At 40.4% G+C, this 14,582-nt stretch overlaps 1 protein-coding gene across 21 annotated transcripts in view; it reads left to right on the top strand.

The window, feature by feature from the left end:
• Positions 1-14,582, top strand: part of CCDC169 (coiled-coil domain containing 169) — a 70,755-nt gene that overhangs the window by 40,275 nt on the left and 15,898 nt on the right. For 18 of the 21 annotated variants that reach the window (XR_010150434.1, XR_010150432.1, XR_010150435.1 and 15 more), the window contains 3 exons: positions 3,446-3,544; positions 3,744-3,797; positions 8,920-8,996. Coding sequence is in view for 15 of the 21 variants with exons in the window: in XM_003314121.6 (XP_003314169.1) it covers positions 3,446-3,544; positions 3,744-3,797; positions 8,920-8,996 (230 nt within the window). In the remaining 6 variants the exon portion in view is untranslated. Of the gene's footprint in view, positions 1-1,187; positions 1,244-3,445; positions 3,545-3,743; positions 3,798-8,919; positions 8,997-12,980; positions 13,138-14,582 lie in introns of all 21 variants that reach the window. The other 3 variants (XR_010150433.1, XR_001708656.4, XM_016925182.4) reach the window with 2 other exon arrangements.

Genomic DNA, 14,582 nt, shown 5'->3' with positions numbered 1-14,582 from the left:
TTGCCACCACACCCAGCTAATTTTTGTGTTTTTAGTACAGACGGGGTTTCACCATGTTGGCCAGGATGGTCTCGATCTCTTGACCTCGTGATCTGCCTGCCTCGGCCTCCCAAAGTGCTGGGATTACAGGCATGAGCCACCACGCCCAGCCGGTAGACAGACTCTTTGTAGGCAGGACCAGGCTTCCCTGAAGCAGAAGGAAACTTGAAATTAGGGTAATGAACCTCACCAGGGATGGGCCACCACAGTGCCCTGAGAGGATTGTATGGACACAGGGCTATGAGATAGCCCTGCTTTGACCTTCTAGCTGTGCTGTAGGGCTAGATGGGGCCTGAAATGGCCTGAGCTAGGGGCTGCCATGAGCTCTTTCCACTCCCCCAAGGCATTGCATAAGTAATGTCACTTTCTATTTGTACAGCCAAATCAAGAGCACAGTTTTCTATAACACCGGGTACCTCCCCTATCCCCAGCTCAATGGGTGGTCTACCTGGTCGTTAGGCCCTTGTTTGTGTTAAAGACAGAACACTAGTGGTCAGCTGTGGCCCACAGGCCACTGGCAAATGGAAGCAGAGCTGCAGAGCCCTCAGGAGCCAGAGAGCACCTCTGCCTGCCACACAGTGCCTACCCAGCTGCTGCTGGCCCACCTGTGGGCAGTAGTAATTAGTGATGTGCAGAATCCTGGGACTAGTGCCAGGGAACCTATGGACACTCTGGGTGATCAGACATGTGCTGCTGTGGTGGCCTTTATGATCAGGAGATGACATGCAGTGAGAAGAAGGGAAGAGACAGCCCAGAGGGGTTCAGCCCAGGGTGAGGTCCACAGAGAGGCCAGGGCCAAGATGTGGCCAGCACCCCAGGCCGGTGGGGGCCTCATATCACCCATGCTGGAGGTCAGTCCTTGATCACTCAAAAACCTCTGCTTGAGGGGTTCTAAATGAAATGAGTAGGCCTTCCCTTCAGACGTGACTGAGTGATATGGTTTGGCTCTGTGTTCCCACCCAAATGTCATCTTGAATTGTAATAATTCCCACATGTCAAGGGCAAGACCAGGTGGAGGTCATTGATTATGGGGGCTGTTTCCTCCATGCTGTTCTTGTGATAGTGAGTTCTCACAAGATCTGATGGCTTTATAAGTGTCTGGCATTTCACCTGCTTGCTCTCATTTTCCCTCCTGCTGTCCTGTGAAGAGGTGCCTTCCACCATGATTATAAGTTTCCTGAGGCCTCCCCAGCCATGCAGAACCGTGAGTCAGTTAAACCTCTTTTCTTTATAAATTACCTAGTGTCGGGTATTTCTTCATAGCAGCATGAGAACGAACTAAAACAGTGAGCTGAGAAAAGCGTGAAAAAACAGGCCTCCTGAACTTCCCTAAGTGACTGATGCAAATCACGTCCCTCACACTTCACAGCATGCTGGAGATCTTCAAGGGCAAACTGCAGATGATCTGAATGACAGCACTGACCATCAGCAACCTGCACAGCTGCCCAGCCAAGAAATTGCAAGATGGAAGCAACGCTTGCAGGCAAAGAAGGAGAAGGAAAGGCTGGAGCAGGCCAAGACAGGAATGAAACAGCCCACATGAATATTGGAGTGGGACAACTGACCTCCCTGGCCCACACCGTGCTGAGCGCCCTGCATCTGCTCAAGGGTGGTAAGAGACTACGTGGAGGATGGGGACTTGGCAGTGAATGGGGATTGGGGAAGCAGGACATAGTGGGTCCTCTTCAGCGTCCTGGCCACAAGTTCCTCTGAAGACTGTGGATGACAATGGTAGCTTAGGTGCATCCTTCTTATTTCCTGAGGGGAAGTTGGAGAAGCAGAATGCAATTATGGGAAGAAATCCAAAGAAGGAAAGAACTCACAGGACAAGTCCAAAGTCTGATCGGCAAGCAGGCCTCTTTTTTTTTTTTATTTTATTTTTATTTTTTTTTATGGAGCCTTGCTCTGTCACTCAGCTTGGAGTGCAGTGGCACAATCTCAGCTCACTGCAACCTCTGCCTCCTGGGTTCCAAGCGATTCTCCTTCCTCAGCCTCCCGAGTAGCTGGGATTACAGGCATGCACCACCATGCCAGCTAATTTTTGTATTTTTAGTGCAGACAGGGTTCGCCATGTTGGCCAGGCTGGTGTCGAACTCCTGAGCTCAAGTGATCTACCCGCCTCGGCCTCTCAAAGTGCTGGGATTACAGGTGTGAGCCACCACGCCAGGGAGCAGGGCTTTCTGCAGGGTGCAAGGGCACAGCCTGTGGGAGAGTTCCCGAAGCTGTAGCTGACCCTCCCCACTCTATCTGAACTGCATGGAGAACGCATGATGGGGTCTCAGCAGCAGTCCATGGAGGAGGACACCTACTGCCTGGACCCCGACCAGAGACTTCACAAGGTGCATGAAAACTTGAACTGCTTGTATCAGACTGCTACAAGTTGTTCCAAGAACTGGCCCAAGAATTGAAGAAAGACACTTCCAGTTTTCATAGCAAGACCCTCTTCCTTGAGAAAACACCTCAGGAAAGCTGGATGACCGCCATGTCCACTGAGAGAGCACTCTGGGCACTCTGGAAAAAAAAATGACCACAACAGGCAGAAGCCAGCTAACTGTGAGGCCAAGTTCCTGCCCCCACAGGGGCCAGGAAGTGCCAAAGGAACCCGAAAGTGCCAGGGCCCGCAGGAGGGAGGCAGGTCACGATGTGAGGGCTTGGGTCCAAAGCACCAGCTGGTTTGATTCTGTTTTCCCTGTAGCCAGGTCCTGAATGCCCACAGCCTCAGCAGAACATCAGCCAGTGCTACTCCTTTGAAAGCACTTTTGATTGATCTCTTGTTAGTTTAGCTACTATTCATTAGTTGATGTGGAAATTGCCCTTATTGAAGTTTGATAGAGAGTATTAGGTTTGTACGATACCGTTTTTCAAATAAAGATAGTTTAATATGAAAAAAAGAAAAACACTTAGTACAATACATGACATATTGTTAGGGTTCAATAAATATTGTGATTATTACTATTACTTAAAAAGTACACATCAGCCCAGTGCAGTGGCTCACGACTGTAATCCCAGCACTTTGGGAGGCTGAGGTGGGTGGATCACCTGAGGTCAGGAGTTCGAGACCAGCCTGGCCAACATAGTGAAACCACGTCTCTACTAAAAACACAAAAAATTAGCCTGGCATGGTTGCAGGTGCCTGTAATCCCAGCTACTTGGGAGCCTGAGGCAGGGGAATCGCATAGACCTGGGAGGCGGAGGTTGCAGTGAGCCAAGATCATGCCATTGCACTCCAGCCTGGGTGACAGAGTGAGACTCTGTCTAAAAAAAAAAAAAAAAAGTACACATCATAGAATTATGAAATCACAAAATATTAGGTATACAAGGCATTTACTAGTGAAGAAATTGATGGTCATTTCTTATTTTGTTTAGAACATGAGTACATATAAAATTTTACTATTTATATTTTTAGGAATCCTTAAACACATTACTTAAACAGCTAGAAGAAGAAAAGAGGACTCTTGAAAGTCAAGTGAAATACTATGCACTTAAACTGGAACAAGAATCAAAGGTTTGTTTTTACTCTATACTTAGCAATTCCTTTGAAACTGCCATTATTTCTAATGTTATCTACAAACCTACTCTATAATTAACACAAAATGCTTACAAAACTATTTCCTACACTATAGAGACATACACCTTAACTTAGTCTTGCTAGTATTGCTAATCTTCTCATATGTTGGACCCTTTGCTTTTGTATCTTCACACAGGCTTACCAGAAGATCAACAATGAACGTCGTACATACCTAGCTGAAATGTCTCAGGTAACTCTTTTTTATTTCCAAATTCTAAGTGTTTCTTCTTACTATAAATTATGTTTTTCACTTTTCTAGGTTTTGTTTTTGGTTTGGGAGAGAAGCAGATTTTGGAATTAAGTTTCTAAATATGGAGGGTAGACAGGAAAATATACAACTTGTATAAAAAATAAAAAGGGCTGGGCACTGTGGCTTAAGCCTGTAATCCCAGCACTTTGGGAGGCTGAGGTGGTCGGATCACGAGGTCAGGCGTTTGAGACCAGCCTGGTCAACATAGCGAAACCCTGTCTCTACTAGAAATACAAAAATTAGCTGGGCATGGTGGTGGGCGCCTGTAGTCCCAGCTACTCAGAGGTGAGGCAGGAGAATAGCTTGAACCCAGAAGGCAGAGGTTGCAGTGAGCCAAGATCACACCACTGCACTCCAGCCTGGCTGATAGAGCAAGACTCCATCTCAGAAAAAAAAAAAAAAAAGTAAAAAGGACATAACAGTTTTCCAAATTAAGAGGTTATTTTTTGTATTTGCTTCCTTAATTATCCTTTTAGTTTCACCCCTAATCACTAGAATTCAAACAGGTAGCTGCTATCTCTGGGCTATCATGAAATTCAAGGCACTTCACTTTATAATTATGCATGGTAAGATCTCGAGAGATGGAACTTTTGTTGGTAGAAGTGCGTACTTATAAATACAGGACAAAGAGGTGATCAGTAAATTATGAAAGGTGTTGCATCTATTTTCAAGCTATTCATTTGCCTTTCAGTTTTATTTATGATATTGTTGGTATTGTAGAGTTTTTGTTTTGAGGTTGTCAGAGCTATCTTTTATTTATGATTTCTAATGTTACAGTTAAAAAGACCATCTCAATGTTTCATAGCATTCACCACATATTTTAGTATTTGTATAGCATAATATCTGACGTTTAAATATTTACTCAATATTAATCTTATTTTGGCATATGTTTTAAGATTAGGATGTAAACTCAGTTTTCAATGTGTGTTATCCAAATGGAAGTGTCCAAAGAGCAGTTGGATATATGACTCTCAGGAAACAAAGATTTGAAAATTATTAATTTCAAATTATTATATAAAATTTCAAAATTATTATATAAAAAGTGAAGTCATTGAATGAATGAAATGCTTTGGGGAGAATATACAGTGGGAAAGGAAAAAATAGTCTGGGATATTGCTCTGAAGAAGTTCAACAGTGACAGTCAAGGGAGGAAGAGCCGAAAAGAGGGTTGGAGTCCTGAAGACATAGCTAGGTCAGACAAGGAGGTAGAGGATTTTGAGGATGGGAGTGGCATGCAGAATAATCTGCTAGTCACTGATCCAGAATATCTAGAGGGATAATGAAAGGATTGAGAGGAAGGGCATTAGGTTTGGGGATTAGAGCTAATGGGGGACATTTAGAAAATTTTGAGAAAGTCAGTTCTATTGTTGGTAAAGGAAAGTATGTGTTGTAGTGTTGACTAAGGTAAGTAAGAAATTGAGACAAGATAGGATAAGTTCTTGCAGTCTCTTGTCTGTAAATGGATGATTAGCTCAAACTTCATGTTCCTTGATACTGGGCTGAAGGCACTGATTCCTCCTAGATCACAGGCATCTTTATGCCTTTCCTCAGACTATGTGCTTGGAATGTGCTCCTTCTCATACATGCCAATTCCACATCCTTCAAGGTCTAGCACAAACACTACCTCTTTATGGGGCCATGACATGATGAAAAGACCAGACTGTAATGGCATTGCAAATCTGAATTTGAATCCCAGCTCTGCACTTACTACCATGTGACCTTTCTGGGCCTTAATTTCCTTCCTCACCTGTGAAAAGGAAATATCAGTATCTTGCAGGGGTTTTGTGAGTATGTAGAGAAATAATATATGCGAAGTGCTTGGTGAAGTTTCTGACACATAATAGGTTTTAAATTCCAGTAAATGGTGAATATCACTTTCCTGTGTTTCTTTTCTGATTTTCCTAGCCCCTCTCTGTGACAGGGGCACCAGAATTTCTACTTGCCTTAGCCTTCCTCTTGGTCCCTTATTGCTGATATATCTGTTTGCTTCACTCAGCTGTAGGTTCCTCCCTGAGGTCAGTCAGGGTGACTCATGCTTTCTATTCCCTTTCACAAAGAGTGGCAAAAAGCAAATATGCAAAATTATTTACTGAACTGAACATAAAATAGAAATGTATGCTCATAATCATAAGCCCAAGTTATTAAGAAAAAGTTGATATATAAAACATTGTTGGAGGATTTTTTTAAGGTTAAAAGTAAAGTCTTTTGTCCCCAAAGCATTCATTTACCTTTGTTTATATGAAAAATTCACTTATGTGAAATAATCCTACTCTGACTCCGCAGGATCACTGAACATATGATAAAAGCCTATTTTAACAGCTTCCCAGGAAGATGTTAATCCTGTCCCCAGTATAAATGTTAATAAAGATTTTCACTCTAGAGTGAATTGTTAATCTTTATAGTGAAGGACAGTTCTAACCATGTGGATACTACGGTGATTGGAAAGGTTAATGGATGATTTGCAGTTCTTCCCATGCTGAATACATAAATAATTGATTCGTTGGTAGATAACTAGAGCTATTTGCTGAGTGTGCTGTTTATCCTTCTGCTGCTGTCCTCTCTGTAGCTTTGTCTCACTCTTGATTCACTGTTTTGAATGAAACTGAGTTTCCCCCTCTTGGGAGTCTTCTGATATGCACAACATAAGTACAATACGGACATTGCTTTTTAATACATAGGTACGTTGCATTACTTAAAAGTCAGGCGGAAAGACCGATTAGAGCTTTTTGCAGCACATAATAAACTTAAGTTTTAGCTTCTATCTTCGTAAACATAGGATTTTAGCAATGGCTCTGAGAGATTGAGGAATGTAATGCTTTTAGCTCACAGATAAGGAATCTGAGGCTTTTCTGTTTCATTATCGGGAAGTTCTAATTGTTAAAATTGTTAAAACATCATATGATGCCTCTTATTCTCTTTTCCTGAAACTTCCTTAAAATCCACTGGTTTTAGTTACATCCTCTGAAGAATAAGAACAAGTCTACACTCCTGCAAGATAGTTTTTCAAAGATTTGTAAATGACTCTCAGTCTTCCCATAGTTTTTTGTTTTGTTTTGTTTTCTAAGCTAAAATATTAAGTTACATTAGCCATTCCTCATAACATAGGTTCCAGACTGCCCAGGTATTTCAGCTGCCTTTTTGGACAATTCTGTTATTGTTCATTTAAAAATGTGGCTGCCTAGGTTTAAATGTAGTACTTAGGTTTAAATTTAGTACTTTAGATATAATGTCAACAGCATAGTTACCAAAGTCTTAACTAACTCTGCCACACCCATTTTTCTTCTCTGCTGCCTATCATTCTGAAATACAGATACAATAGTGTTCTTTCCTGTTAAAAACCTTCAGTTTGCATTACCCAGAGGATCACAGCAAAGCTCTTTTGGTGTGGTCTCTGCAGGGTCCTCTTCAACTTGGCTGTTCCTGTCTCTGCAGCCTTATCCCTGCTAATATCCTAGACTGCCGTTAGACCAAATGCTATGTGCTATTCCTGGATATATCTGCTGCTTTATACCTAAGGTCCTTACTGTTACTTTTACCTAGAATATCCTTTCCTTAGTTCTTAATTGGCTGCTCTTCCATGTGGAGTCCCCCATACCCTCAATTAGCTACATCTCCTGTATGCTTGCAAAGCACCTGTGCACATCTCCATCAAGGCACTTAATTGTAATCACCTATTTATTTTGCTGTTTCCCCGATAGAACCATAACCCGTTTGTCTTTGTACCTGAGTGCTTAATGTAGTGGCAGCATATAGTAGATGCTCAGTAACATTAGCTGAATGAATGAATGAATTCTATTTTCTGTTCCAATATACCCAAACCTGTCACTCATATCAAATGATCTAATATCTTAGCTCACACCCAAAAAAGAGAATCTATCAGGTGTGAAACCCAATTTTCCTCCTTTTTATTTTCAAATTTACTATCCTGTTCTTCCTGTCTTAAAGGAAAATGATCCCAAACCTCTTCCCTGGTCTTATCTGCTGTCTCTAGGACTTACTTAATAATATCCCTTCGCATATTTTTAATCTCTCTTTTACTGCCTTTGGCTTATCCTTTGCTTGTGACATGCTCAACTCTTCCACCAAAACAAAATAAAAACAAACTTTTACTTTACGATTAACTGTCCTCATAAAACTACCACCTTAGCTTTCTTTTTCTCAGCCAAACTTCATGAATAAATGAATATACTCATTGCCATTGCTTTTTAGTCCTCTATCTCTTTTCATTTCTCTTGTGACCCCGCCATCATGCTTTCGCCTAGTTTATCTCTTAATAGCCAAATACAGCAACTCCTCTTCAAATTTGGCGAAGCATCTGTGAGGCATTTTACACTGCCAACCATGCTCACTTCTTTGAATACTCCCCACCCTCCCTGACTTGACTTCCATGATAGTAGTTTTTCCTGGGTTTTCTTATTGCTTAAATGATGGCCTGTGTATCTTTGGTAATTGTCCTATCCTTTAAAAGTTGCTTTCTCAAGTTTGTATTATTGATTCTCTTACTTCTCTGTGTACCCTCAATGAATGATCTCATTCACTCTTGGCTTCATTTGCCATCTCTAAGATCATCATTCTCAATTGTTTCTGAATTGCAGATTACATTTACACTGACCACTAGAAATCTCCACTTTTATATCCTGGAGGAATTTCAAGATAGGCAAAAATGAAAATATTATCTTGTCTTTCTATTTCTGCCTCAAAATACTACAGCTTCTATTGTCTTATCTACTGTAATGGCAGGGTGCATGCATTATCTATATTTAGTGTCTACTACAAGAAGTTTTAATGATCTATACCACATAGGTGATATGGTTTTCACAGTTTCCTCTGTATTTTTTTTTTAAGTCACATGGACTGTGGGGCTGAGATAGGGGGATTTCCAGAATCTTTAGAGGCTTGATAATAATGGAGAAGGCCAGAATTTCCCATTTTTCTCAGCTTCTCTTACACATGCTGCAAAAGAACCTGGTTATTGGAGAGTTAATTGAGAATTGACTATCTCTCTTATTTCTGAAATCAATTATGAACCAAGAGGATAAACACTCAAATTTTTGTATTTCAGGGTTCTGGTTTACATCAAGTTTCTAAAAGGCAACAGATGGATCAACTGCCTAGGATGCAAGAGAATCTAGTGAAAACGTAAGTCTAGCTATATATTTTCTTTCTAATTAGTTACATTTGCACATAAATGCCACTGACAAAACAGGTGTCCACTATATTTTGGAAGCTGAACTTCTAGGTTTTATAGCAACAATATAAAATTGCATATGGTAAGAGAACTTAAAGAAGTTGTGATCTGTTCCACTATTTATACACATTTTTTTTAGATCCCAGATACATTTTTGGTCCTCAAGCACGATAATATATTATTATATTATTTTTTAAACTAAAATAATATGTACCTAGGAGAACTTAAAACTACACCATTAACAACAACATAAACACAGGCATACCTTGGAGATATGGGTTTGGTTCCGGATCACTGTAATGAAGCAAGTATCACAATGAAGTGAGTTACACAAATTTTGGGGTTTCTTAGTATATATAAAAGTTTTTTTTATACCATTACTGTAGTCTATTAAGTATGCAATAGCATTATGTCTAAAAACAATGTAAATACCTTAATTTTAAAAGATTTTATGCTGAAAAATGCTATTGATCATTTGAGCCTTCAGTGAGTTATAATCTTTTTGCTGGTGGAGGGTCTTGCCTCGATGTTGATGGCTCCTGATGGATCAGGGTGGTGGTTGCTGAAAGCTGAAGTGCCTGTGGCAAATTTTGAAAATAGGGCAACAACGAAGTTTGCTACACCAATTGACTCTTTTATGAAAGATGTCTCTGTCATATGTGTTGTGGTTTGATAGCATTTTACCCACAGTAGAAATTCTTTCAAAATTGGCATAGTCCTTTCAAACTCTGCTGCTGATTTATCAACCAAGTCCATAGAATATTCTAAATCCTTTGCTGTCATTTCAAAAATGACATCACAGCATCTTTACCAGGAGCAGATTTCATCTAAGAGACCACTTTCTTTGCTCATCTGTAAGAAGCAACTCCTCATCATTCAAATTTTAACATGAGATTGCAGCAAGTCAGTCACCTCTTCAGGCTCTACTTCTAATTCTAGTTCTCTTGCTGTTTCCAAAACATCTACAGTACTTCCTCCACTGAAGTCTTGCACCCCTCATAGTCATCTGTGAGGGTTGGAATCAACTTCTTCCAAACTTCTTTTAATGTTGACATTTTTCTACCTCCTCCCATAAATCACAAATGTTCTTAGTGGCATCTAGAATGATGAATCCTTTCCAGAAGGTTTTCTTCCAGACCCATCAGAGGAATCACTATCTATGGCAGGTATAAACTTATGAAATGTATTTCTTAAATAATAAGACTTGAAAGCTAAAATTACTCCTTGATCCATGGGCAGCAGAATAGATGTTATGTTAGCAGGCATTTAAACAGCATTTATCTTCTTGTGTATCTCCCACAGAGTTCTTGGATGTAACCAGGTACATTCTCAAAAAGTAGTAATATTTTAAAAGGAATCTTATTTTCTGAGCAGTAGGTCTCAACACTGGGCTTAAAATATTCAATAAACCATGCTGTAAACTCTAAACTCTTGTGCTGTCATCTGGGCTTTGTTGTTTCATGTATAGAGTACAGGAAGAGTAGGTTTAGCATAATTCCTAGGATTTTCAGAATGGTAATTGAGCATTGGCTTCAACATAAAGTCACTGGCTGCATTAGACAAGTCAACCTGTTTTTTGATACTTTGAAGCCAGGCATTGTCTTCTCCTCTCTAGCTAGGAATGTCTGGGTGATATGGCTTTCACAGTTTCCTCCATATATATTTTTTTAAAAGTCACATGGACTGTGGGGCTGATAGGGGTATCTCCAGAATCTTTAGAGGCTTGATAATAATGGAGAAGGCCAGAATTTCCCACTTTTCTCAGCTTGCATCTTTTTCCAACAGAAGGCTGTTTTGTGTACATTGAAAATCTGTTGGTTAGTGTAATCGCCTTCATCAATGATCTTAGCTAGTTCTGGGTAACTTGCTGCAACACATAAGACATATTTAATTCCTCCAGCAAAAAATTGCAGCAACAGGTGTGACATCAGCACTTGCTGCTTCACTTGGCATTTTTATGTTATGAAGGGGGCTTCTTTCCTTAAACCTCATGAACCATCCTCTGCTGGCTTCCAGCTTTTCTTCTGCAGCTTTCTCACTTCTCTCAGCCTTCATAGAATTGAAAGGATTTAGGGTCTTACTCTTGATTAGGTTTTGGCTTAAGAGAATATTGTGGTTTCTTTGGTCTTCTATCCAGACCACTCACACTTTTTCCATATCAGCAAGAAAGCTGTTTTGCTTCCTTATCATTTGTGTGTTCACTAGAGTGGTGCTTCTAATTTCTTTTAAGAATCTTCCCTTTGCATTTACGCCTTGGCTTAACTGTTTGGCACCAGAGGCCTAGCTTTCAGCCTGTCTCAGCTTTCAACATACCTTCCTCACTAAATGACTAAGCTTATCATTTCTAGCCAAATTAAAGTGAGAGATGTGCAACTCTTCCTTCTACTTCAACACCATAGTAGGGTTATTAATTGGCCTAATTTCAATAGTGTTGTGTCTCAATGAATAGAGAAGCCCAAAGAGAGGGAGAGAGACCCAGGAATGGCTGGTTGGTAGAGCAGTCAGAACATACATACCTTTATTAAACAGTTTGCTGTTTTATATGGGCATGGTTTATGGCTCCCCAAAACAATTACAGTAGTAACATCAAAGATCACTGATCACCATTAACAGATATAGTAATAATTTAAAAGTTTGAAATATTGTGAGAATTACCAAAATATGATGCAGATAGGAAATGAACATATGCCATTGGAAAAATAGTGCTGATAGACTTGCCTAACACAGGGTTGCCACAAATCTTCAATTTGTAAAAAATGCAGTATCTTTGAAGCACAATAAAGTGAAGCATAATAAGACAAGGTATGCCTGAATAATTACAGCATCAGCCCTACCCTTTTTAGTCAGGAAATATGTTCATTGGAGTGGACACTAAAATAAACGTAGGTGACAGTGCAGTTTAAACTGTTTTTTCTATGTAAATAAAACCAATTTAAGATAGATAAAGAACAGAGGGCTTGGTGCAGTGGCTCATGCCTATCATACAACATTTTGGGAGGCTGAGGCGGGAGGATTGCTTGAGGCCTCAAGTTCAAGACCAACTTGGGAAACATGGCAAGACTCTGTCTCTACAAAACATTAGAAAAATTGACTGGGTGTGATGGTGTGCACTGTAGTCCCAGCTGCTTGGGAGGCTGAGACAGGAGGATCACCTGAGCCCAGGAGTTCAAGGCTGCAGTGAGCCACGATTGCACCACTGCAATCCAGCCTGGTCAGCAGAGCAAGACACTGTCTCTTAAGAAAAAAAAAACAAAAACACAGGAATGTTTTGTGAGTTTACAAGGTTATGTCTACACACAATTTTCCCTGGTCCTGTACTAAATACAGAAGAATTACTCAGGTAATCCTTGTCTAAGTAACTTTATCCCATGTAGGGAAAAACATTAATATATAACTTAACCCTATAAAAAATTAAGCCAACATATGAATCAGCTATAAGTCAGCATCCTTTTTAAATATAGGTCAAGGTAAGAGCCACTCAAGTATAGCAAATTTCCTTGGTGGAGATTAATGAGGTAGCAACATTTTGTCCAATATTTGGCTAGATAAAGTATATTCTTTCTTGAATAGTCAAATTATTTAAATTATTATTTATTATCTTTATGCATTTTCATTATTGGAAATATAATGTAGTTTAAGTATTAAAATAAATTCTGACAAAGGACTTCCCTGGAAAAACTATTACGCCACTGTGTCAGAGTCCCCAAGACCACTCCCATCCATATTCAGTGGTTCACTAGAAGAATTCTATACTGTCAGAGTCACCAAGACCACTGCCATATTCAATGATGCACTAGAAGAATTCATAAGGATTGGCATATATTTGTACTTATGGCTAATATATATTTCCTTCCTCCCTTCCTTCCTTCCTTCCTTCTTTCCTTCCTCTCTCTCTTTCTTTTTTTCTTTCTTTCTCTAATCCATGTACCTCACAGGGAATTTATAGCTAAGGAATACAAAGCAAAATCAACAAAGGCATAAGGCACATGGGATGAATTCTCAGAAAACTAGGCTCAAGCTTCTGAAAGTTTTCTCCAAGTTAGGGTCACATAAGAAATACTTAATTCCTCCAGCAAAAAATTGCAACAACAGGTATGACAGTACATGAAGTTTTATCTACCAGAGAAGCTCATTAGATACTTAGCATCTAATGTTTCTATTGGGAGCAGATCACATAGGCTTCTTCTGCTTGGCATGCACCAAAATTCCAGACTCCCAGAAGGAAAACAGGTGTTCAATATAAACCACATTGTTTGTACAAACAGCATAGGCACAGTGAATCATTCTTTTCATTTGGGAAAAGGTTTATATCTGTGTAGGGAACTGTTTACCAGTAAGTTTCCAGATACCAGCCAAGGGCCAACCTCGCAAGCGGGCTTTTCCAAAGACAGTAGCCTAAAGCCTGCTATGTTGACTTTTCTGCACAACCACCCTAAATATTTTTATTAATATCTTGCAGTTCAGGTTTATTTTCCAATTCATATCTGTTCTAAAAATATATTACCTCTGTTATTCAAATTTGCTTAAATAGTGAAGAGGGGAATATTTCAAAAATGAAAGTTAAACTTCTTTATTCTAATCATATGTTAGCACATACACATATGTATGTCACCAGAATGTAGGTCTACGAGGGCAGTTTGGTTTTCCATTGAATATTACTGGGAGTTGGATCTCTCAGGGAGTAGACTCTGAAATAGGAATCAGCATGTAGGAAGTTTATTTTACTTATTTATTTATTTATTGAGATGGAGTTTAGCTCTTGTTTCCCAGGCTGTAGTGCCATGGCGCGATCTTGGCTCACTGCAACGTCTGCCTCCTGGGTTCAAGTGATTCTCCTGCCTCAGCCTCCCGAGTAGCTGGGATTACAGACACATGCCACCGTGCCTGGCTAATTTTGTATTTTTAGTAGAGACGGGGTTTCTTCATGTTGATCAGGCTGGTCTCGAACTTCTGACCTCAGGTGATCCACCTGCCTTGGCCTCCCAAGGTGCTGGGATTACAGGCATGAGCCACCGCGCCTGGCCTTATGTATTTATGTATTTATTTTGAGATGGAGTCTTGCTCTGTCACCCAGGTTGAAGTGCAGTGGTGCAATCTCTGCTCACTGCAACTTCTGCCTCCTGGATTCAAATTATTATTCTGCCTCAGCCTCCCAAATAGCTGAGATTACAGGTGTGTGCCACCATTCCTGGCTAATTTTTGTACTTTTAGTAGAGACAGGGTTTCGCCATGTTGGCCAGGCTGGTCTCGAACTCCTGACCTCAAAAGATCCTCCCGCCTTGGCCTCCCAAAGTGCTGAGATTACAGGCATGAGCCACTGCACCTGGCCAGAAAGTTTATTAGCGAGAGTTCTTAGGATCAACACCTGTGGGGGAAAGCTAGGAACCAGGTTTGGGCAGAGGGAGTAGGGCTACAGCGCAGCTGCAGTCCCATGTACCAAGCTGATTTATCCATGACTCAAGTATGGGCCTTTTCTTCCTCTGGCAGGATGACCCAGACTCTTATCCCTGGGGAATCTGAACTTCTGTTTATCATGT

The sequence above is a fragment of the Pan troglodytes genome, chromosome 14, assembly GCF_028858775.2.
Source record: "Pan troglodytes isolate AG18354 chromosome 14, NHGRI_mPanTro3-v2.0_pri, whole genome shotgun sequence".
In the NCBI taxonomy this organism is placed as follows: domain Eukaryota; kingdom Metazoa; phylum Chordata; class Mammalia; order Primates; family Hominidae; genus Pan; species Pan troglodytes.
The sequence above is the reverse complement of the archived record's forward strand: the minus strand, read 5'-3'. Positions and strand labels throughout refer to the sequence as shown.